This window comes from Teleopsis dalmanni, chromosome 2 (assembly GCF_002237135.1).
Source record: "Teleopsis dalmanni isolate 2A chromosome 2, ASM223713v2, whole genome shotgun sequence".
Lineage (NCBI taxonomy): Eukaryota > Metazoa > Arthropoda > Insecta > Diptera > Diopsidae > Teleopsis > Teleopsis dalmanni.
Window position 1 is genome coordinate 24736955 of NC_051847.1, and position 23881 is coordinate 24760835.

At 27.2% G+C, this 23881-nt stretch overlaps 5 protein-coding genes across 5 annotated transcripts; 3 read left to right on the plus strand and 2 right to left on the minus strand.

Moving 5' to 3' along the window:
• Nucleotides 1–2796: 2796 nt before the first annotated feature.
• On the minus strand, nucleotides 2797–14700 carry LOC119677581 (DE-cadherin). Its single transcript, XM_038088984.1, has 3 exons — nucleotides 13676–14700; nucleotides 12382–13118; nucleotides 2797–6924 (listed from the first exon to the last, which is right to left on the minus strand). The coding sequence occupies exons 2-3, from the start codon at nucleotides 13102–13104 to the stop codon at nucleotides 3019–3021; spliced, it is 4629 nt and encodes a 1542-aa protein (XP_037944912.1). The 5' UTR covers nucleotides 13105–13118; nucleotides 13676–14700; the 3' UTR covers nucleotides 2797–3018.
• A 1897-nt stretch (nucleotides 14701–16597) lies between these two features.
• LOC119677584 (DNA repair protein complementing XP-A cells homolog) lies at nucleotides 16598–17761 on the plus strand. The gene is made up of 3 exons (XM_038088987.1): nucleotides 16598–16758; nucleotides 16833–17215; nucleotides 17272–17761. The coding sequence occupies exons 1-3, from the start codon at nucleotides 16634–16636 to the stop codon at nucleotides 17571–17573; spliced, it is 810 nt and encodes a 269-aa protein (XP_037944915.1). The 5' UTR covers nucleotides 16598–16633; the 3' UTR covers nucleotides 17574–17761.
• A 1092-nt stretch (nucleotides 17762–18853) lies between these two features.
• Nucleotides 18854–21262, plus strand: LOC119677582 (F-actin-capping protein subunit alpha). Its single transcript, XM_038088985.1, has 5 exons — nucleotides 18854–19020; nucleotides 19428–19721; nucleotides 20055–20224; nucleotides 20289–20462; nucleotides 20546–21262. The coding sequence occupies exons 2-5, from the start codon at nucleotides 19481–19483 to the stop codon at nucleotides 20819–20821; spliced, it is 861 nt and encodes a 286-aa protein (XP_037944913.1). The 5' UTR covers nucleotides 18854–19020; nucleotides 19428–19480; the 3' UTR covers nucleotides 20822–21262.
• Nucleotides 21263–21480: 218 nt separating this feature from the next.
• On the minus strand, nucleotides 21481–22275 carry LOC119677585. The gene is made up of 3 exons (XM_038088988.1): nucleotides 22036–22275; nucleotides 21853–21975; nucleotides 21481–21719 (listed from the first exon to the last, which is right to left on the minus strand). The coding sequence occupies exons 1-3, from the start codon at nucleotides 22190–22192 to the stop codon at nucleotides 21586–21588; spliced, it is 414 nt and encodes a 137-aa protein (XP_037944916.1). The 5' UTR covers nucleotides 22193–22275; the 3' UTR covers nucleotides 21481–21585.
• Nucleotides 22276–22515: 240 nt separating this feature from the next.
• LOC119677586 (39S ribosomal protein L54, mitochondrial) lies at nucleotides 22516–23177 on the plus strand. Its single transcript, XM_038088989.1, has 3 exons — nucleotides 22516–22692; nucleotides 22757–22899; nucleotides 22958–23177. Exons 1-3 carry the CDS (start codon nucleotides 22599–22601, stop codon nucleotides 23117–23119), a joined length of 399 nt encoding a protein of 132 aa, XP_037944917.1. The 5' UTR covers nucleotides 22516–22598; the 3' UTR covers nucleotides 23120–23177.
• The last annotated feature ends 704 nt before the right edge of the window (nucleotides 23178–23881 follow it).

Here is a 23881-nt window from a genome sequence, read left to right on the forward strand (position 1 = left end):
CTTTTATATATATATAGATGTAGATGAATAACAGGAAATTAGGTTCCCATTTACCATCATATTATTTTTAGATAATTATAAGTTAATTTCTCAGTTCATAATGTGTTAAGTTTTCCATTTGCTTTGTGATGTATAGTGTTGTATAATGTCGTCAGTATAATACAAAAACTTACTTTCTTTTTTTTAACCACAAATTCCACAAATTTCAATCGAATTTGATTTCTGTCTGAAATTTTTATTTCAACATTCATTAAATACTTCAACATAAATCATTGGTAATTGCAATTTCAAAGTTTCTATTGTAAAAAAAATGAATGTGTGTTTGTATATTTATATTTAAACTCATATTTACAAGAATACATACATATGAACTGAAATGCTATATTTAAATGTTTTTTAAATTAAAAGCTACATTATTCACAATAAAATATGATCTGTACTGTAAAGTGCGGAAGCGGAGCATCTTTGAATGGCTACATCATTGATTCTGTTGCTATTTCTAAAAACTGATAAGTTCAAATAACCACTTGAATATTTACACTAGTCCGTAAGCGTTGCTATATTTGTTTACTTTACAAGATTCTGTTTGCTCCATGCTTATAAACATACTCGTATATATATATATGTATACATATATATTTATATACATATTTATTACAAAATCGAATACTATACACATAATTCGAAGTAAAAGTGAACAGCTTCCAAGTAACTTAAAATGATAAGAATTGAATTATTTTTATATTCAATGTTTATATAAATAAATTTCTCAACACATAATTGTAATAATTATTTATAATCAATTGTTGAATTAAATAAGAGAAACAAAATTTATATTATAAATATTTTATACTTACATTTCAATCTTATAATTACCCAGACTCTGATCACTGACGATGGTTCATCAAGGTTTTATTCAGATAATGAGTATATATTTACAATTTTTTCGGTGTCTTAGAAAAAGTCCATTGTATATTTATGCATTAATGATTTTGATAACTCTAAATAAATCATTAATCAATATTAATATCCTTAAAATTGTCTCCGGGTATATTAATTTTTTATACTCCACTAAGAACAAAAACATCTATTTATAATGAACATACATTTTTATTTTGGCTAAATTTTGATTGAATTCACAAAATTTTTAACAGTATCTTTTTTTACCTTTTAAACCATTCATTGTCCCATGAGTTTAATTCTACACAGTGCCTGTGCTCTTCATCTTAAATTTAATCCAACCGATCGAAATATTTATACTGTACCACATTACTTTAGCAGTCAATTAATATACGTCAAAGTTGAAAAAGTATTGAACTAACTTCAACAATAATAGAAAAATAAAATTCGATTTTTGTGGATTTATATTTTTTATTAATTTTTTTAGTTTCACATATTTTAATTGATTTATAGGTTTTCTCTTTTTTTTAATTATTGGCTTGTAAAAAATACTATAAAATAATATTTTATACTTCCCTAAATAAAATTTGAAAAAAAAAATTACAAAAATATATTTTACATCTTTTTCTCATTTATTTTTCTTTATTAATTATATTCGCATTTATATTGTTTAAATATATAACTATTTCTTACTTAATTATTTTGTAACGATTTTATTTTATTTTTATATATGTATTTTATGTTTAAAACTATAGGCGTTCTTATAACTAATACTAATACTCGTAAATTAAAACCGATCGATATGTTACATACATTAAGACTGAAAAGTTTTCGGAAATTCTCATTTAAAATTCGCGCGCTGTATATTTTTCGATATTTTAAGTTTATGTAGTTTGGCAGCACTGTCCTTAATTTCTATGCCAAAAATGAGCGCGATCTGTCAGACAGTTCGTTTACGGCAGCTGTTGAAACCAGTTCACCTCAGTAGTGCGTTGCGAAATGTCTTCGACGGTCGTACGCCCGTCCTGAAGGCTTTGTACCACTCATAAACTTGAGTTTTCGATAAAACTGATTCCCCATAAGCCTTTTGTAGCATTCGCAACGATTCTGCACACGAAATTTCGTTCGAAACACAAAATTTGATGCAAACTCTTTGTTCAATATTTTTTCCATTGTTTTTTTCGCAACGCACTACTGAGGTGAACTGGTTTCAACAGCTGCCGTAAACGAACTGTCTGACAGATCGCGCTCATTTTTGGCATAGTAATTGTCATGAATTCTGCCAAACTACATACTTAAAATATCGAAAAATATACAGCGCGCGAATTTTAAATGAGAATTTCCGAAAACTTTTCGGTCTTAATGTATAAAAATACTTATTTCAAAATTAATTATATAATTTATTAATTTATTTTAATTTTTTTATATTTAATAGCTAATGTTTGTTTATTTTTAGTTTTTGAAATTATCTTTATAACTTCATTACATATTTCATATTCATATATATTTCTTTAATAAAATATTTACTAATGCAAAAAAAATAAAATAAAAAATAATTAAAAATTAAAACTAAAAATTATTAAACTAAAAATTAAATATCTGTCTTTATTACATTACTTTTCTTAACTTAAACTTAAATTATGGGATTTTTAAACTCTTTTTAACAAAAAAAATTTATAATTTTTTTGATTTACATTTCATTATTGTTAATATTAACGGAAATATGTTTCATATCTGGCCTTTCTTTTCGAAAGTAATTTAAATAAATGCTTTTTAGTTTTTAATAAATTCACCGATTAATTTAATTTCGTTCTTCTTATATATGTATATTATTTTTGTCTTGAAACAAGTTTCAAATATATCATAATAATATCTATATTTTATCAAAAAACATAGTTAATGATGTAATATTTGTTCGTAATTTATTTGTTTAGTTTTTACACGTATTTTCAAAATTATAACAATCGATATAACTTTTCACACTCTTAAATGTAAATGTTTTATAAATTAAAGCGCCATAAAGCGACATGACAGCGTAAAGTCTTTTAAGTCCATTTATTTATAGATATGTTAATATGCGTATGTATATATACACGAATGAATGTTAAACTAATTTACTTAAATGCGCCATCCTTGATCATCATCTACATTAGAATCTGTATCGGATGGTTCTTCACCGTACATATCAGCTAATTTACGGAATCGTGGTCCGAAATTTGATAAATAATCAAAATTGAGATCTCCGTCATCAGTACATGACGCTAAACTGGATAAGCTACCATCAGAATTACCATCGCCTTCATACGCATAATGTCGTACATCATCAACGGGATAAGCACCCGATTCTCTATCGCAATTTTCTTTTTTATCCCCTAAGAAACCACCGATATCTGGAATTTCACTTGGATCTCGCATACCTTGTAGTACATGAGGATCTTTGTACAATTTTTCCTCATAGAACGGTTGAGTGCGTAATACATTTAGATCATAATCGGTATCGCGTTCACCACCACCTTCATCTTCGTAATTTATAATCGTTTCTCGTATATCATCAATATCTTTTTCATGCCAACCGTTCTTTTGTTTCTTTTGCACAACAACAGCTAATAATATAATAAGAAGAAGCAAAACACATGATATAATCGCAATAATGAAATTACGATCTATACCGAAGCTAACAGCGACAGCTACAGCACGTTGGCAACCCGAATCAATATTACGGGATACTGATGGCGCTCCTAAGTTATATGTTTGTTCATTAATTGTTAAATTTCGTATACAACCGAAAAAGCCTTGCGTACTGGGTATATAAGTCCAATTGAGCTGACGACCTAATTGTAAAAGATTTACTGGTGTTCCACCTAACTGTAATGGTGCGTTAACGTTAAGAAATTCGTTCAGACCTTGTGGTGCGCCTAAACTCATACAAGTCGATAATCTACAATTATCTACAGTCATTTCAATACTTGTTTTTTGTAGTATTATGTCCAATTGGTACGATTTACCAGCTTGTAACTGTATATGTCGATGTTCAATACGTACACCGCCAGAACCATAATCGACTGTTAAAACTGGATAACCTTTGACTAGTTCAAGTGCCAAGAAATCAGTCAACGGAAGTAATGAATTATAGTTTAACGGACCAATGTACATTACAAGGCCATGATCTGTTTGCGGTGCAATTTCCAAACTTATTCTTGTGTTATCACAAGCTGAAATCGGTTCATAGAAAGCATAACCATTTCCATAGAATCCTACAGAGACAAGTTCACAGTGGGGACCCGAAAATCCTTCAATACAATCGCAAGCATCGTCTTCTCCTACTTTCGGCGTGCCTCCATTAAGACAATAATTTCTAATTCTTGATTCGCATACGCAGGCCGCCTCTATGAATGCATTAACTCCTACAAAAGATGTGGTATTCGAGTATATAACGTAAGCAACTGATGATTTTTGTAAAATATTCATGCATGAAGACTCGCATTTATATTTTTCTATTAAACATTCATCAATGGGCACCATTTGGATTTTTAAACCCAGATCATTCTCTAGTTTTTGCTGATTTTGAGCAACCATACCATTGAGTTTTTCTGGTGCATAATAAGGAGATCCATGAGCAGAAAAACGTACATCTAAAGTGTTATTAATATTTTCCAAAACAGTAAAAACATCGACATTCGAAACAGATATGTTAAATAGCTTAGCAATAGAATATTGTAATCTATCTTTAAGCGATAATGAATCATCAGCATGAGCATCGCGTGGTATGCTTATAAAATCTTCTTTTGTTATATTGAAAAAGCGTATACTACCACTTTTATCAACAGCTTCCTCTGGAAGTTCTCTAACCACAATTGTCACATCAGCATCAACGGAGTGGTATGGAATAAAAGTAGATTCTTCTGTAACTACAAATTCTAGCATATATTCTCCCTCCTGTGTTCCTTGTAACATAGTTATCATACCAGAACTGGGATTTAGTCGAAAATTATCATGTGGTATTCCATTTTTCCATTGGAATTGCTTATCATCCAAATCCCAATCATCAGGATCATCGACAAAAACTCGTCCAACATCAGTATCAGGTGCCTCACCCTTATAATTATAAATGAAAATACGTGAGGAGCCCTCAGTCATAGCGTTGTCATTCACGTCACCAATTATGAGATGTAGTATGCTTACTGCACTTTGTCTCGGTTGTCCGGAGTCACTGATACGTATTGGTATGAAGTATTCTTTCTGTTGTTCGCGATCGAATTGTACATTAGCAAAGAGGTAATCATTGTCAATACTAAATTTGGTTTTAATATCTGCCGAAGCATCACTATCAATACCATAAGTAAATGGTGGACCATTCTGAACCTCATCGTAATCATTCGCTTGCAACTGTACCACCTGTCCAGGATTACGATTTTCCTGCCATATAACAGGCATTTTATTAACTAAGAAAGGCGCATTATCATTTATATCTTGTAGAGAAATTGTAACTGGTGTCACAGATTTAAGGCCATTACCATCTGCATCAACAGCAGTTATCAATACTTGCCAATTTTTGTGTCCATCTGGTAAATCACGATCCAATGGGTGAATTAGTTTCAAACAACCATTATTATCAATACTTAAGAATTTCTTCTGTTCTTCCACGACAAGAAAATATTTTATATGTTGATCAGCAGTTCGATCTTTTATATCTGGATCATATGCTTCTATATTAACTATACAATGATCAAAAACTGCTTCCTCTTGTATTTTATATATATTTTTCTTATAATCTTCCTTAAACATTGGTGGATTATCATTAACATCTTCAATTGTTATAGTTACCGTAGCAAAATCATCGTAAATACCATCAAAAGCCCGTATCTTAAGTACATATTCAGTTATATTCTCATAATCCAATCGTTGATTTACTGAGATACTACCGGTCTTTTCCTCAATTTTAAAAGCATTACCTACGTTACCGCTTTCAATAGTGTAGACAATTTGAGATGCATTATCTTCATCCTCCGCTGTTACTTCGACTACAATGTGATTAATATTAGAATCTTCAGGTAATTTTTCAGCTACGTACTCAGACCTTTGAAAATGTGGTTTATGATCGTTTTTATCAGCAATATCTATGGTAAACACCTGTTGGCCACGATTTGGTTCCCCATTATTAAATAAACTAGAAGGAGAGTTATCACTAGCAATAACTTTAATATTATAAAAATCGCGTTCCTCCCGATCAAAAGTAGTCAAAGCGGTTATATTACCAGTGTTGGAATCAATTGCAAAATATTCTTTATAATCTCCAAGCTCAAATGTTACAATATTATTAGCTGAGGTTCCGTCCATATCAAATGCACGCACCTGCATAACAGGCGTACCAGGCGGTTCATTTTCTAAAATAGTGCCTTTATTTACTTCGAACAAAAAGTATGGTATATTATCATTTACATCTTCAACTTTTATCTTTATTACGTGTTCGGTTACAAGATCAAATTTATTCTTAACACTCATAGTCAGCGTATAATCAGTTATTGCTTCGTAGTCTAAAGACTTGCCCAGACTAATGGTAACACTGTTGCCAATTTGGTTGAACACAAATGTCTTTCTACTATTTGTTTGCTCGGTTCGACCAGTTATCAGTTCAAAAGTAACCTCCGGTTTATCAGGTATATTTGAAACTGCCTGCAGTGTCACTATTGGTGTTGAATAATCGTTATAGTCTTCTTTTAAATATATTGGTTCTTCAATTGGGTTAATGAAAGATGGTGGTTTCTTCGATGATTCCACTACCTTTATTTTAACTATTGTTTGTGCATCTTGTGGTATCTCTGGAACAACATTATAGGCGCGAACAGTAATTGTGTAATGTTTTCCAGGTCGTTTATCGATGGGATGATTTAAATAAATAATACCTGCTACTTTGTCGATTTTAAAGTACTTATAATCGCGTTCAGGCAAAATTTGATATTCAATAGCACTGTTTATGCCATCATCAAGATCAGTAGCAGTAATACGCACCACTACCGTATCAGGCTGAAATAGAGTATAAAAACAAAAAATAATAGTTGAAGACGGTTTAGAGTATATATTTCTAAAAAATAATTAAGATATTTGTTTATTAGTTAGTTTACTTATTAATTTTGCAATATATTTTAATTATTTCAGAAGGTTTTTACTTAAACTAAATTTTAATACAATAAAATAATTAAAAAAACATAAATTTTGGTGTTTTAACTTAATTACTTCGTTATTTTATTTTTTTATTGTGAGTAATGAAAAATAATACTAATAAAAATAATAATAAATATATTAAAAATAAATTCGAGATTTATCGGTTGAAGCCTCATTGACCAAAAATTAGAGCATGCACAGGAGAAAGGACATTTAAGCAACTGTTTCTGTACTAGTATTTTTTATATATAGCTTTACACACCTTAATATTGATTACATTTTTCATAATAATTTAATATATATAAAATTTTCAAATAGTTCCTTATGAAGAAATGAGTAAGTTAATCGTAGAAAGAACGTAGTTTTTTATAATTATAACTCAGTTTAATCACTGGATTCTTAACTCGGCATTCTGGTAATAAATCAAGCACGCTGATAGGTCCAGATACTATGAAATATAGAATAAAATAAATTCCCTCTCTTATCTACTTGGTCTTTGTGACTGACAGGGTCAGACCAATATCTCCATACGATTTCCAATGAATCATACAATGTTTAGGATATTAAATCAAGAGATTCAAGACTACTGCTTAATGTGTTGCTAATGAGACTATATATCCAGGTATAGCACTATAGATTTCAAAAATCGTTATTTACATTATTCCTGTTAATAATAAGTATACTACATTTTTTATTATTTTAAGAGAACAGAAAAGAAATAAAATCGGATGTAAATATACCAGAGTTGAAAATTCTTGTTACAGAATTTAAAACGCTATGCTCAACTTAGGGTTAGTTTAGCTATGTAGATCACTTCATTCTTAGCTCTGCATTAAATTTTATATTTACCATAATTCACACAGTAAACCAGCAGAAGTCTACATATACTTAAGTTAAAAACCATGCTTTTTTGGAAATCGTGTGACCATAAACAAAGTTCCAATCTGAAAATATTGATATAAGCTCGAGAACTGTGTAAGTACTGAGAACCCCACTTAAGATACACAAAGTTGAGTCAAAGATGGGCAATGAAGTAGTAAGTACTATATTAATTAAAAAACTGAACTGTCTAAATAATAAAGATTCAGACATCATTGCGGCTTTTTTCAGAAGGTGCTTACTACTGTTCAAGAACTTATCTTAACGTAGATAATATTGCCAATAAACTATCTCATATCTCTAATTTAGATGTTTACATAGTTCAATATTTATCTTTCTTGAGTTCCAAAATATGCAGACATTATTGGGAACTGTAAACCTTGTGAGATAGTACAGCGTGCTACTGTAGAATAGTTCTCGAGAATTCTGAAAAATATTTAATATGTGTAGTAAACTCAAATCATAGTTTATGACAATATAAGCTTTGTCAATGAACTGTATGGTGCTTCTCTAATAAATTTTTTATGTTATACTATAATATAACATAATCTAGTTTGTCTTACTAAAATGTTTGATTTTATATGTATAGCAATAAACCTTTCAAATTAAGAAAAATTGACTTCCAACCTAACATAATATAATATTAGGTAGCAATTATATTTGCTAATTACTTATTAAGTGAGTTATGATAAAAAAATATTTCAAATTAAAACAACTACAAAATATTTTAAATTTCAAGAAGTATAAATATGATTTATATAATATATACTTTATGTCAATTCATATTTTATAAACTTCTATTTTAAAATTATATTAAAGTTTTAAAACACAAAATTTGAAATATCTGATAAACAAAAATCTTGATTGACAATAATATTTAATGGATTGTGTAGGTGTAGTTAAAAATTACTATAAAAGTTTAGAGATTCATATAAAGATTGTAGAAATGTTAATAGAACAATTATTACTAAAAGCATCTCTAGAAAATGAATATTTTGAGTATTTTCAAAAAAAAAAACAATTTATTTAAAATTAGATGTTTGCTTACTATTCGATATATTTGTAATGTTGTTAAAATAAAAAATTATCTTAAACAATAATCTAACTCATCTTAATAGGAGATTGAGGTAATCATTTATTTCACTTTCTAAAATCAGTCTTGACAGTATAGAAGGTTAGGACAACCTAACCTAAATATTGTGATTCTTAATGACATAAAACTAATTTTTGTTAGAAACCTTTCATATGTACTGAAATAAATTATTTCAACTTAAACTATAGATGCGTACATATTAAATTTCAATGAGATTATCTAACAAAATCTAAAATCTTTAGTGAGAAATACCAACTTATATTAGGAACGTTTGATGTGTTTTAGAATAGTCATTTTAATACATATACCTTGAAGTAAAAAACAATATCATCAATATATATTTATTAATTGCTAAACAAAATTAGCTTCTTCATATCCAAACAACACATAGGACTAATTAACTTCAATATATAATATCAACCTTAAGATTCTACATTCAACACAAGATCTCTAGATCTTTAAGAAGAAGATCTCTAGAAATTTTTTAATTTGCTTTATTTAAGTATTTGTTCATGTCTTTATTGTATATAAATTAAATAATAATTAACCACAAGGCATTGAAAAATTTATTTTTAAAATTTAAGAACTTTCGATCTTGGAGAACAAAATGTATAAATAAATCATTCCCAAAATAAAAAAACAATCTTAATCAAAGTCCTTACAAAAACAAAACTTTTTAGTATCCTTTTACAGGTTTTTAATATTGTGTATAATTAAAATTAAGTTTAGAAACTATTTTCGATTTTGGTATTATAATTTATTATAATAAAAGGTTGTGGTAGGATATGAGTTATAAATTTATTTCTTCATTATTTTTATATATTATAAATCAAAAAGGAAATTATCAGATGTTTTTACATATTCTACAATTTTACATATACTATAACCTATTGTAGTTTTTCAGAAAGTTATTATCATTGATTTAGCTAACTCAAGTAACAAAATAACGGATTATAGAAAGAGATATATAATAGAAAAGAGAAAGAAAACTGAATCAATCAACCTTGCCGGTTAATTAAGTTTAATTTTAAGTTTTAGTTTAAAAAGTTTAAGTTTAAAAAAACTTAAAATTTATTATTTCAAATTTCATAAAAAAAAATATGTATTTATTATCTATAATTTAACATAGTCTTTATGAATCAATCGACATTATGAATCAACTAAACTTCTTTTACAAGTAAAAAGTAGTTAAATTTGTTAAAAATATTTTATATAATATAAAAAGATTTTCTATATATATTTATATAGATCTATATATTTTATACTTTAGATATATATAAATAATATTATGAAACGGTTGATATTAGCTTATATATTATTATAAATCTAGTTATATGATTATGTGAACAATTGCCTCTGCTGTTGCCCAAATTCCAATATTTAAAAAACACATTTCTGTAATCTCGTTTCAAATCATATATAGTAATTATTTTAAATATTTCACAATCGGAAAAACTATTTACTGTAACGCGGTAGGTTTCAGATGGTACAATAAACTAAACTAATTTCTAAGGTGACAAACTGTAAACCGCGAAATTTAAGGTTTTCCAAGAGAGGAAGCCAAAGGAACACTAAGCCAACTAATCTAAGTGAAAATGGAAAATAGCATACAATGTAAAAATATGCAAAGGAAAGGTTGATAACATATAAGCATGAACTCTAAGTATAAAAATTGATGAATTTATTTTTAATACTAGAAATAATTTTAAACTATTATAATACAGTGCTGCGCAAAAGTTTGAGACCACCTCAGTATTTTCCAATACAACTTACGAGAATGTTTTAACTAAATAAATTAATTTTTCAAATAAAGTATACAAAATTAAAACAAAATAAATTAAATGTTCTTCATTATATCAATTATTTCTTATATTGAAATATATTTAAAATAAAAAAACAACTGCGCATAAATTTAAGTCCATTAAGTCCATAAGGCAGAATTTTAAATTCTGTGCGGAATTGATGAAAACGAATTATAGAGACCATTAATGGAAATATTTGTTCATTGCTCCAAAAGATTTACTTTAAGATCATTCATTGATATGGAATGTTTTCTTGCTTTTACCTATACGTGTTCAATTTAATTAAGAAAAGACATGTGTGGACACAATGCGTTTATAAATAAGTTTTTGATTATTCTCTTCAGGTTATGTCAATTGTAATAACAATTGTAAAATCAATATAATACATAAAATTTCTAATAAAGATTTAGTTGCATGCTTTATTAAAAAACGAAATGTTATATTAAAATTAGATAGAAAATATGTTCGGTTTCACGTTAGAATAAGTAACTCTATTTAAATGAATGGCCATTTAAAGTATATGAAAATTATAATTTTGCAAAAGGAATATAAGTATGTGTACATTATAGTGTATTCCTTTTCCAAATTTATAATTTTCATGTACTTTGAATTATCATCTTAGTCTCTATCTGGAGCTGCAAACAGAGTAGATTTTCTGACTGACATTAATATTTTATATATTTATATATTATATATTTATATATTATATATTTATATATTATGTATTTATATATTATATATAGATATTATATATATATATTAATATATTTTAATTTGTTATTATGATAGAACAACCGTTTGCATCGTTTTTCATTGAAAATATTATATACTAAATTGATAAAGATTTGAAGGCCTTAAAATTTGTGTTATGATTAGTTTTTAAGTAGGTGCTTATGTTAATTAAAGATTATAACCTGAAGAAGTAGAGAATAGACATTAACCTAATTATGTGCGCATATATTTCTTTTTTAATCAAAATGATCATTTTTAGGCAAAAAACATCTGGAAAAGTGGACAAATATTTCCAGTAATGCTCTCCATAATTTTTTTTTATCGAATTCAAGCGGATTTCAATGCTGCATTAAAACTAAAGATCTTATTATTAAGAAGAATACCTACATTTACTTTAATAGATGTTAATATAAAAAACAATTGATATAAAAAGAAAAATTTAAGTTATATCACTTTAATTTTCTTTATTTGAAAAATTAATTCAAAAATATAAATAATTTTCGTACTTTGTATAATTTTCCTTTAAAATTAGTGCATAGGAAAATTTTTGAGATAATCTTGAACTATAATACTATATATTGCAATTTAACATAAAATATATAACAAATTTTATAAAATTTAATTTATTAAACTAATTATAATTAAATACATATACTTTACTTAATTATGGAAATAAATTATCTATAAATATAGCAATTTAACACCTATACCACCAAATCGCAGTAATCCTGGGTCCACGAATTTGGTAAATATATGTGTGGTAATTACTTAATTAAGTTTTGCATATCAGCAATATGCTTACAATGTACTTACTTGTGCATCTTCTGACATATTCTCATCATATACTCCTTTATTAAAAACCGGTGGGTTATCATTTATATCTAAAATGGTAACTTGAAATGTACAAACATCGTCCAATGCAGGATGTCCATTATCAGTTGCTCGTACTGTAACATATACAGCTTTTTCACGTATAGGTTCATCACGATCAAATGTGTGCGCTGTAGTAATGACGCCGGTTTGAGAATTTATAAAAAATTTGGGACGTTCCGAAAACGATTGTACAACACTGTATTTGATTTCTTGTCCTGGATCAGGATCTTCAGCTAGTACTTGTATGACATATGTGTTTTCTGGTTGTTCTTCTTTCACTGATGGTTTATATGTGGCACAATTCTTGAAAGCTGGTTTACGATTATCAACCGAAAAAGCTTCATTCAAATTCGCGCTGCTCGTTTGTGAGGCACTGTTATGACCAAAATAAACCGCAGAATTACCGGAACGCGCGGATGGTAACGAACTATGTAACGAACTAACTGTATCAGGAGAGCGACGTAATCGAACACTTTTAGATGTATCCGTTATATTTTTAAAATTAATGTCATCTATTAATTGATTGTGAAAATGATGCAGGTGATTTTTTGAATTTGTCGTGGCATATACAATCGCTGGTATATGTGATAATGTGAAAATCGTTAATGTCAGCAGCATTAATTTGTGAGTGCATTTTCGTTTCTGCAGCTTTATTGAAGGCATTTTGTAGCATTACACTAGAAAAAAAAATGGATACAAAATTATGTTATTAACATTTTTTTTAATTAGTTTATTTTAGCAATTTTTAAAGTTAATTTATTGATAAACTAATTTTATAACTTTTTGATTATCTTAATTTCTGAATTTCTTAAAACAACCCTGGTTTGATGATCCTTTAAAGGTATAAAAACTATTGTTACTTTTATAGTATTTAAAATTTAATAATTCAAATACTGCTGACCCGTTGAAAAAATATTTTTATAATTTTAAATTGAAAAATAGGGGAACTACAAAGAATTGTTATGAAATTAACAACTCTGATTTTTAAAATTTTTTTATTTAAAATATAAGTAATTGTTTAATGAAGAAGCGATTCCTGAAGACAAATAACATCACACATCCACTTGAAAAGATTAATACATTTAAACTTCTCATCTAAAAAAAACGTACTTCTTCATTAATCAATTTGTTAATAACCTTTAAAAAAAAAAAAACAAGAAATATGCAGAAATTTTTAAAAACAAGACTCATCAAAAAGTTTAATATAATTTTATGAATCACCCAGTATTTTTACCTTTTTCTTTTTTGCGTACGTTTATTGTAGTTTGAGAGTTATTAAGCGATCGCCGGTTTTTTTAGCGTTTGCACGTTTCTACTATATTTTACCAACTTTTTTTATTTGAATTTCATGTTAATTTCGTTTGGTAATTTTTAGTTTTATTTTATATTAATTCAAGTTTTTGTCAACGTCAGCGGAATCCACTACGTAACTTTGGCACTATAACGTTTATTTATAATTGTTATTGTTAGTGCTGACGTCGTTTTTCATTACTTGTTGTTGTTAGATATGTTATTGCAAACTTTTGCATTTTCATGGAAACCATGGCACACACTCATAGGCACTCATATATACACATATGCATATATTATCGTTTATCTTTTTCCAATTTCTTATAAATTGAAATTTACGTTTTAAATGAGAAATGCACAAAAAGGTATTATCTTATTTATCACTTATTCTCACTCTATCTTTTCTGATTTGTTTGCACGTTATTTCATTTTTTCGTTATTCTCTTGTTTTTGTAAATTTTCTTTTTGTTATATTTCCATTTTAAACAGGTAAATCCAGGTAAAAATAGTGGTTATGAACACTAATACAATAAATTATAACACCACTACCACTACTGGATACCATATCCACAGCCATATATATATATATATATATATGCTTACATAGATAATGTATGTTACCAATAAAATATGGTAACAAAGAGGAATTCCAAAGACAATGGACGGCGTCACTACGGCAAGCGAATTTTAACGGACAATTTTTTCGTTTAAAATATTTTTAAATTCCTTATTTAATTTTTACTGTTGCATTACATTTCATATATACCGAAACGTTGCACTTGCGCACTATTAACCTTATATTTTGGATTCTATTAACAATGGTAAAAATCTTGTTTTCAATATTACCATTTCAAAATATTTAAATCTGAATTTGTTTATAGTCACTAAATGCACTAATCTTCTTAAGAGAATAGAATTCGATCACCCGCTCGCACAGCAAAACCAACCAACGCAACCAATCGACAAATTCGAACTAAATCAACATGTTGGAGAAACAAAAAACCAGTTTTCGTAATGTAAATGTATGCACACAACAACATTTTTTTTTGAGTTTTTACTCTTCGACAAGAGTATTAAGAGAACGAAATTAATATGCAGGGTGTTTCATTGGGAAATACAAAACAACATACTACATATTAGAATTGATTTTATTACAATATAAAACTTATTGAAATATTGATTAATAATATTGTTTATTATATAATTATAAGACAGCAATATATATATATATATATAATGTTCAGAAATAGTTGGCATAAAATTATTTTTATAATAGTTCTACATGAAACTTAATGTTATTTTTTAATTGATAAATTATTAATTCAAGTAACAAAAACCAAATTATAAAATATTTTAAAAATTCATTATATATTATTTTAATTAATTGAATTTTTAGCTGACCACACAGATGTTTCGAGTATTACCAAATACCCATCATCAGTGGTATTGGAAATATTCTTGTATTTCATTTTGCGTAAATAATTTTTTGAGACTGCAAGTACCAGGAATAGAACTCGTGTCCTGCCAAATTTGAAGTTCAGAGTCAGCGCTCCTTAACAAACTGACCCAAGTCGTACTTGACTTTTATGTTCGAATATATTTCTAAAATTTTGTTAATTGGCTGTGAAAGTTTATTAACAAATTCACTTGTTGTGTTTATATTAGAACGAATTAACAAACCAGCTATAGAATATTTAAATTAATTAATTATATTTTTATTTTTAATTGTTAAATTTCAATACTATTATGTTTGTAGAGGCAATATTTATTGCATGATTTATAAATTCTTTCTTATATATAGAACCTAATCTAGGAACGTAATAGAACGTAAGTCATACTAATGTTATTCCACGAGTATATTCATAAAATATTTTAAGATATATTAACATTTAATCAATAATTACTCGATATCCGTGTTTGCGGTAAGTCAAATCCATTGATTTGATTTTTATACATTTTGTAAAAACATATACAAGTTGAAAAGAACTCTATTATGCCATATTAAATCCATAAAAATGTTTAGTGCTACTGGACCCTAATTCATCCTTCAGCATAGTTAGAATAAGCCATGAATGAAATAATTCTTTATAAAGCAATACTTGAACCAGTCTGGGACGAACGGGTTAGAACTTTGACGAACAGCCAGTAATTTAAATTTAAAAATTCTGCAAAAATATCAATCATAGCTTATGGTAATTTATAATATCTTATGGTGTGTAACCAACACATATCGAAAGACTGAAATCTTTCGATGCAATAGTTAGTGCCCACGCTTCTACACTATAAAACAATGATGAAAAAAAGTATCATTTCAGCATTCGTATTCTGAATGATAAAGAATCTTTATCTTTATTAAAGATAGCGTTTCGGAGCAAAACCATTTTTTCATCTGTATAAAAGCGATACTTGCCTTTTCAACGCATACGTATTTATAATGGTCCCATTGACATCATAGATATGTTGACCTTTTTTATATCTAAACCATTTGCTGTCAGTAGTGTCATTTTTATATGTCTATTGCTTATCATTATAAATTTTGCGTTACTGCAATTTAATTTTAAGCTATATAATAACATAATATAAATTATTCCATAATCTCTCTAACAAATCGGCAATAAGCACTGTTTCATTGGTGTATCTCAAGTTGCAAATAAGCATTAATTTACCATAATTATAATTCTCATTCATTGCATCAATCTAAAAATAATGTTTATTGTTTATATTTATTTTGTATATAATATATTAAATAACGTATTAAACGTAATATTATCAAAAATAATAAGACAGTACTAAAAAATAAAACTTTACAACACTGTATAGGAGATAGTTGTCATTTTAATAAAAATTGTTTGATTTGTTTTTTAAGTTGATATTCAAGGTGTTGGTTTACATTTATTAAACAATGTCGGAATTGGAAAAAACGGAATTAACAACAGCGCAAAAATGTCGCATGGAACGAAATCGGGCTAAAGCATTAAATATACGTCAAACAAAATTAGTTTGCCATCCATATGCAGCTGGAAAAAGGTATATACATAATTTATATCTGAAATATATACATAATATGTTTAAAATAATAATCCAAATCATAATAATCATAGCAATTGCCCTGAATCATCAATTATAAAGGTACAAGGTACAAAATATGTCGATAGTGGTGGCGGTTTTCTAATTGAAGAAACACACGATAAACTGAACGAAAATGTGCCGGACACAGAAAAGAAAAATCAGGAAGTTGAAACTATAAACATTCCAATTACATACCAGGAATGCATTGAATGTGGAGACCAATTTGTTGATTCCTTCTTATACAACAACTTTCAATATTCCGTTTGCGACAAGTGTCGCGATCCCGATGAACGTCATAGTCTAATAACTCGTACCGAAGCTAAAGCTGAGTATTTATTAAAAGATTGTGACTTTGATAGGCGGGAACCGATTTTACGTTTTATTAGCCGAAAGAATCCGCACAACGTACGCTGGGGTATTATCTAATATAATACTTTATTGAAACGTTGAATAAATTAATTATCATTTTAGGTGAAATGAAACTTTATTTGCATCTTCAAGTGCAACAGCGTGCTATGGAAATTTGGGGTACTGAAGAAGAACTTATGCGCCAGCATGAAAATCGAGAAGAAAAGCGAGAAGTAAGCAAAGTACGAAAATATAACAAACAAATGAAAAAGTTACGTATGGAAATTAGAAGTTCATTGTATACTAAGGACACAAAAGTAAACCATGAGCATGAATATGGTCCAGAAACGTATAATGAAGAAGATGATAATTATACTCGCTCCTGTACCATATGTCCTTTTGTACAAACATATGAAAAAATGTAAATGTAAATGAAACTACTAGAATACTAAGATTTTCATTTCGATTAATCCAGAATAATATACTTTCGATATTGATTGCTGATAATTTTATAATATATTTTTTACTACAACGATTATGTTATTATAATTATAATTCTCTGATGTTAACAAATAGTTAAGTTATTAAGTCTTCAAGAAATATACACATACTCATGCAGTTTATTATTATATTCATTTCAATAATTTTGTTTTTTTTTAACTGTATTAAATAAAAAAACTTTTAAGGAAGTTCGGATTTATTTAAGTATTCAAATAGTATACGTGAAATATTGGATTGCACATGCCAATTTTTAGGAATTTTAGCTCAAGAATGATTAATCAGCATGTGTAGTACTAAGCTAGTAATAAATTTTATGTTATTTTTTTTCCCCAAAAATGTATGAAGTCTGTTTATTTAATAAATATGTATTTAAAAACGCTGAAACTATAAGTTATAACAACTCTAAGACCACTGATGATGGGTATTTGGAAATCGAACTCGAAGCTGTATAAAAAAACCCAATTAATTAAATAAATAAAGTTTTATTGTTATAGTTTACTACTGTTCAAAATACCTCACTATTGAAAACAATAGTTTATATCAGGGCTGTCCAAAGTACGGCCCGCGACATTATTTACTACAATTACGTAAATTTTCTTTATTTTAATCTACTACAATTACGTAAATTTTCTTTTAGTGTACTGGTAAAAAATTATTTTATTTTAATGGTATACTAAATAAATTAATTTAAATTGATAAATAAATAAAACTAAATTTAACATTATAATGGTATTTTCATTTTTATCGAAAACAAGTGTGAACGTATTTATTTGTTTCTGCGGCCCTCCAATCTGTACAGTGATATGTATTGGCCAGCGATGACATCTGATCTGGACAGCCCAGATTTATATTAAGAGTTCAGTTTCTTTCGTCAAAACATATGTTAAAAATCATTCAATATATATATGATATTATATTATAACAATATAATATATATGCTTACGTTATATATTTATTAAAAAATGTTTGGGTGTTGTGATTTTAATATTTTAAAATTATATATAAAAATTAGTTACAGGTAAGTGATAACACATATATCATTTATGTATTTTATATATATGTATGTTAAGCAAAGAATAGATATTCTTTGGTGTTATGTATGATTTTGTCATAACACCACTAATTAAAAATAATTTTGTGTTGAACAAAAATTTCAATGAAGTATTATTTGAAGCGATATGGCAACGCCATATGCACCAAATGAAAAAAGTAAATGAAGTTTGTAGTCGTGAACATAAAGTGCCAGAGCAGTTCATATATGTTTTGCAATTAAAATAGCGCACAACAAATAATAAAAATATAAAAGACTGAATTAAATTTTATAATAAGCCTACTTGATTACAAAACGAAATTTTGTATAAAAAGCAATTGGTGGGTGTTGGTTAGGAGCATTTATATTGTTTGATTAGACAGTGATCTCATTTTTGCAATGTGATGAAGCCGACATTCTACGTTAAAATATAAGATTTATTAAATTATAAATTGCTATTGAAAATTTTGGTTCAATATTAATGCTGCTTTTGAAGCTAGAGTAAAATCAAAGTAAAATATTTAATTAAATTGTATGTACAAACAATGAAAAAGTTTTGTTGTTTTTGAGATATCAATCACTGTCTCTTTTTCACTTTTTAATGCAAGTGAATCATAATGTGTTAAATCTATTACAACGAAGTCGATAGTGCCTCTTGTTTTTTGATTATCTCTGCAAAATTAAAATACTTTATTTTGTAGCAAAGAGAGTATTTATAAGAAATATAAAACGTTTTCTTTATTTCCAGAATATATATTAGTAAAACACTACTAATTATTTAAAAAAAAGAACTTTGTTGAAATGGAGCAAACACAAATAAGTGATGCCGAAAAGGTGAGGATCGTTTCAGATTTTATTCTACACGCACCTCCAGGAGAGTTTAATGAAGTGTTCAATGATGTACGTGAATTGCTGAAGAATGATGCACTTCTCAAAGAAGGTGCAAGCCATGCGTTTGCTCAATACAATAAAGATCAACTAACACCAGTTCGTATTGAGGGCAGTGAGCATAATGCCGTAATATCAGAATTCAATGATTTAGGTGAGTGCAGATAACATACATAAGTGGTTTAAAATTTACAGTACAATATTTTGCTTAAAATGGGCATAAAAATAAACCACTTGATTCAGCACCTATTTTACATATATACCATATTCAGATATAGTTCTCATACGAATAATGCTTAACAGTTTTTATCAGTAAAGTGAATCGTTATCAATTCAATTTATTATATTTATTTTTTTATTTGCTGTTCTTTTTTTTGGCATGGTTTTTTTAATTTCAGACTATAATACCTCTTGCTAAAGAATTTAAGATATTTATTTATACAAATATTCGTTTTGATAGTAAATTTATATATAATAATATTTATAGGAGGGAGTCGTTTCTATGATCCACGAACGAAACAAACATTTAAGTATGACCATTTGCGTAAGGAAGCAAGTGATTATCAAGATGTGGAATCTGATGCAACAGCAGAACCTTGGCGTGCTGCTTTGGATATTGAAGCTTTGGCTTATACTGCCAGTCACTATAGACATGGGGTACTTATTGTTTTTATCAAATTTATATAAAATAATTTTTTGATTTTTCGTTCGTATATTGTAGGTATGTTCTGTTTACAGCAAAACTCAAGCTAACCAAATTACATTAACTATATGCATTGAAGACCATCAGTTTCAACCCAAGAATTATTGGAATGGTCGTTGGCGTTCACAGTGGCACGTTACATTTCCATCTGGTGGTGGTAGCGCAGAACTAAAAGGTGTACTTAAAGTGCAGGTTAGTATTGTCCATTCATTAGAGATAGATAGGAATGTTATAGCACACATGCATAGAAATATTTCAAAATATTATATTTTTAGGTACACTATTATGAAGATGGCAATGTACAATTAGTATCATCTAAGGAATGTCGAGAATCAGTACTTGCCAATAATGAACAACAAATGGCCAAAGAAGTAATTCGCCTTATAGAAGAAGCTGAAAATGAATATCAACTGGCCATATCAGAAAATTATCAGACTATGTCAGATACAACATTCAAAGCTATGCGTCGTCAACTCCCAATTACAAGAACCAAAATAGATTGGGGTAAAATTGTTTCATATAGCATTGGTAAAGAATTGAAAACGCAATAAGAGCTAGAGGAAGCGGAGGCGGAACCGCAACCTATGAAGAGACCGACTAGTCTTCCTCTGGCTATTGATTATAAAAGAGATGTAAAAAGTAAAAATTAGAGAGAAACGATAAATAATTTTAAAACTATTAGCACTTTGAAGTTTGCTATTAAATGGAAATAATTTTTTGGAAAAAATTATTGCTTTGTTCAATATAACAAAATTTGGAAACAATTTTCATTTAAACATTATAATCAAAAATTAATATAGCCTAGTAAAACAAATTTATTTTACTTTTTAAACTAGAACTTAATGATTTTTTTCGTTGTTACAATATTTATATCGTTTTACTTTACATACTTGCGTGGGTGAAAAAAAGATATGAGAAATTTAAACCCTATAATAATGTTATAATATGAAACGTTATTAACATTTATATTAATAAATACTATAAATATTTTACAAGTTTTTATTTTAGACTTTTGAATTTTATTACACCACTAAAAGATTATCATATATAACAAGGATTTTAATAAGACTTAGTTTTCACACACCTATACATAATATATATTATCTTTTAAATATCTATTATCTTTATAGGAACGTAAAAATATAACGTCAATTTAATGAAATTGTTGAAAATTCTATTAACATAAAATTTTTTTATCAGTTTTTGAACTCACCAGTTCAAATGCAATGACTTCATTTTTATAAGAATTGTGTTAATAATAAATATAAAATATATGCTAATTGATATTTGGTGTTTTTAAATTTACTTTACTCTATTAATCTACCATTCCTTCATTCACTGATTTTTTTATTAGAAATCGTTTATCTGGTTGAGATTTAACTTCCAAGTCAAGACGGTCTAAGATCCAACCTTGATTATCAGTGCGAGTTGCCCAAAAATATATTGTACCTGTAAATAATAAAGCGTTTGTGGGTTAAAAATTAAAAGTACGTTTATAAAATCTATACAAAAACTGCAAAGGTTTGACAATTGTATATGTATACATATTATAATTTTAGTGTTTTGAATTCAAGAGTCGTACCACGATCTTGCGGTCCTCTAACTTTTATTTCGAAATGCGCTTTTTGACCATCACAAGAATTTTTTTTGTCACTTAAATCGAAACCTAATTCCTTTATGGGTTCGCCCAATAAACTTACAGCACCTGGAAATATTTATTATATTGTTAGAAAATTCCATTAATAATATACAATTAAATTCATGCCTTTGTGTTGTCTTAAAGTCTGTACTGCTAAATGATAGTAATCAGTATTTCGTATGCGATCTTCAATTCTATACTTCATATACATAACAGCTGAGATGGAACCGATAGCACCATAAACTGCGATTTTAGCAAGAGTTTTATTTGTTAGAAAAGTCATCTTCAATTCATTTAATATGTAACAACAAACGGTTAAACAGCCCAACAGGCATATTTACAAATAAAACAGCTGTAAGGGTTTCTAAAGTACTTTTGGTAATTATAGTAACTCATAAAATTATAAAAAGAAAATTAAATAATTATCCAACATGTAAAAGTCGGTTTGAGATATGTATAAATATATTTAATTTATTAGTGTATAAATATAATTTACTCAAAATTGTACATTTTTAACAATATTTTAGCTACTATTTTTTATTAAAAAATTAAATTTATTTGCAACACTGGTGTCATTATAACACTTTTAAACAGATGTTAAATCAATCTTTGACAACATTTTTAGGTTAGAAATCCTAGTGTTATTATAAAATAAAATAATCTATTAAATTTAAAACAAATTTGAAAAAATGAATAACTTGGCAAATGGACTGAATATACTGAAACAAAAACTGTTTCAATCGACAATTTTAACAACAAGATTTTATGCAAAACCATTGGGTGGTAAATTAGAAAATGTTTATTAATTTTACAAAGAAATATGGAATAAGTTTTATGTGAATTTCAGCGGCTCCAACAATGAAAAAGAAAAAATTGGGTAAACTTGGTCCAATGATGGAAAAAAAAGAAATTCCTGTAGAAACTGATGTCAACAAACTAGTTAACTACGTTTGTGGTAGTAATATTTACAAAACCGGAGAAGATATTAAAGTAATTTGTTGTTTTTTTAAATTATGCCTTTTCAAAATTTTTTTACAAATATTTACAGCTAAAACCCGACAGTGAATATCCCGATTGGTTATGGAGTTTAAATGTGGACCGTATTATACCGTTGGAAGAATTAGACCCTAATACAAAACAATATTGGAGACGTGTCCGAAAAATGGCACTTCGTCGAAATAATCAACTTGCGAAGTTGAGAAGATTTTAAAGTTTTAAATGTTATGCATAAATTTTATAAATTTTCTGTTGGTATGTAAAATATGTGTTTTCAACATATATATATATGCAGAATGTAAATTGTTATAAGGAATATAAATAAATATAATATAAATCAAAGCTATTATTAATTTAATTTTACTTTTGATTTTATGCGTAAGTTTGTTTTTGTTTTTATTTTATCACAGCGAAGTTAAACAACTTATATTACAGAATTCATTTATAGCGCAAATATGTTTTCAGATTATTATTGTTAAAAATGCATAATAAAAATTTTTACAACATATAAATTTTCTTGTAAACCAAGTGTTTTACAAACAATAATTTCTTTGATAAATTCAATAATTATTATAGTTTTTGTTTGATATATTGTATTTTAATCAAATTATAACAAAATTTATAATAATTAAATACTAAATAAAAGTCTTCTTTTTATATCTGTTACTCAATTAATTACACTGTACATTAACAAAATCTTAAAATAAAAAATTATGGAATAAGTAAAAGAAAAATTAGAAAAAGATTGATGTTTATTTATGTGCATTTCTTCGTGAACTCATAGATTTGATTTAATTAAACATTTTATAATGTATAACTTAATAATTTCCATTTTAGGTTTATGCAATTATTTATATAAACAATATTATAGACAAGAACAAATAAATATATCCTTAACGTATCGATCGATTTTTTTTAATTAAATATTTACGTTGCAACATTTTTTTTTTTTGTAATTTTTTATAATCTTTGAATG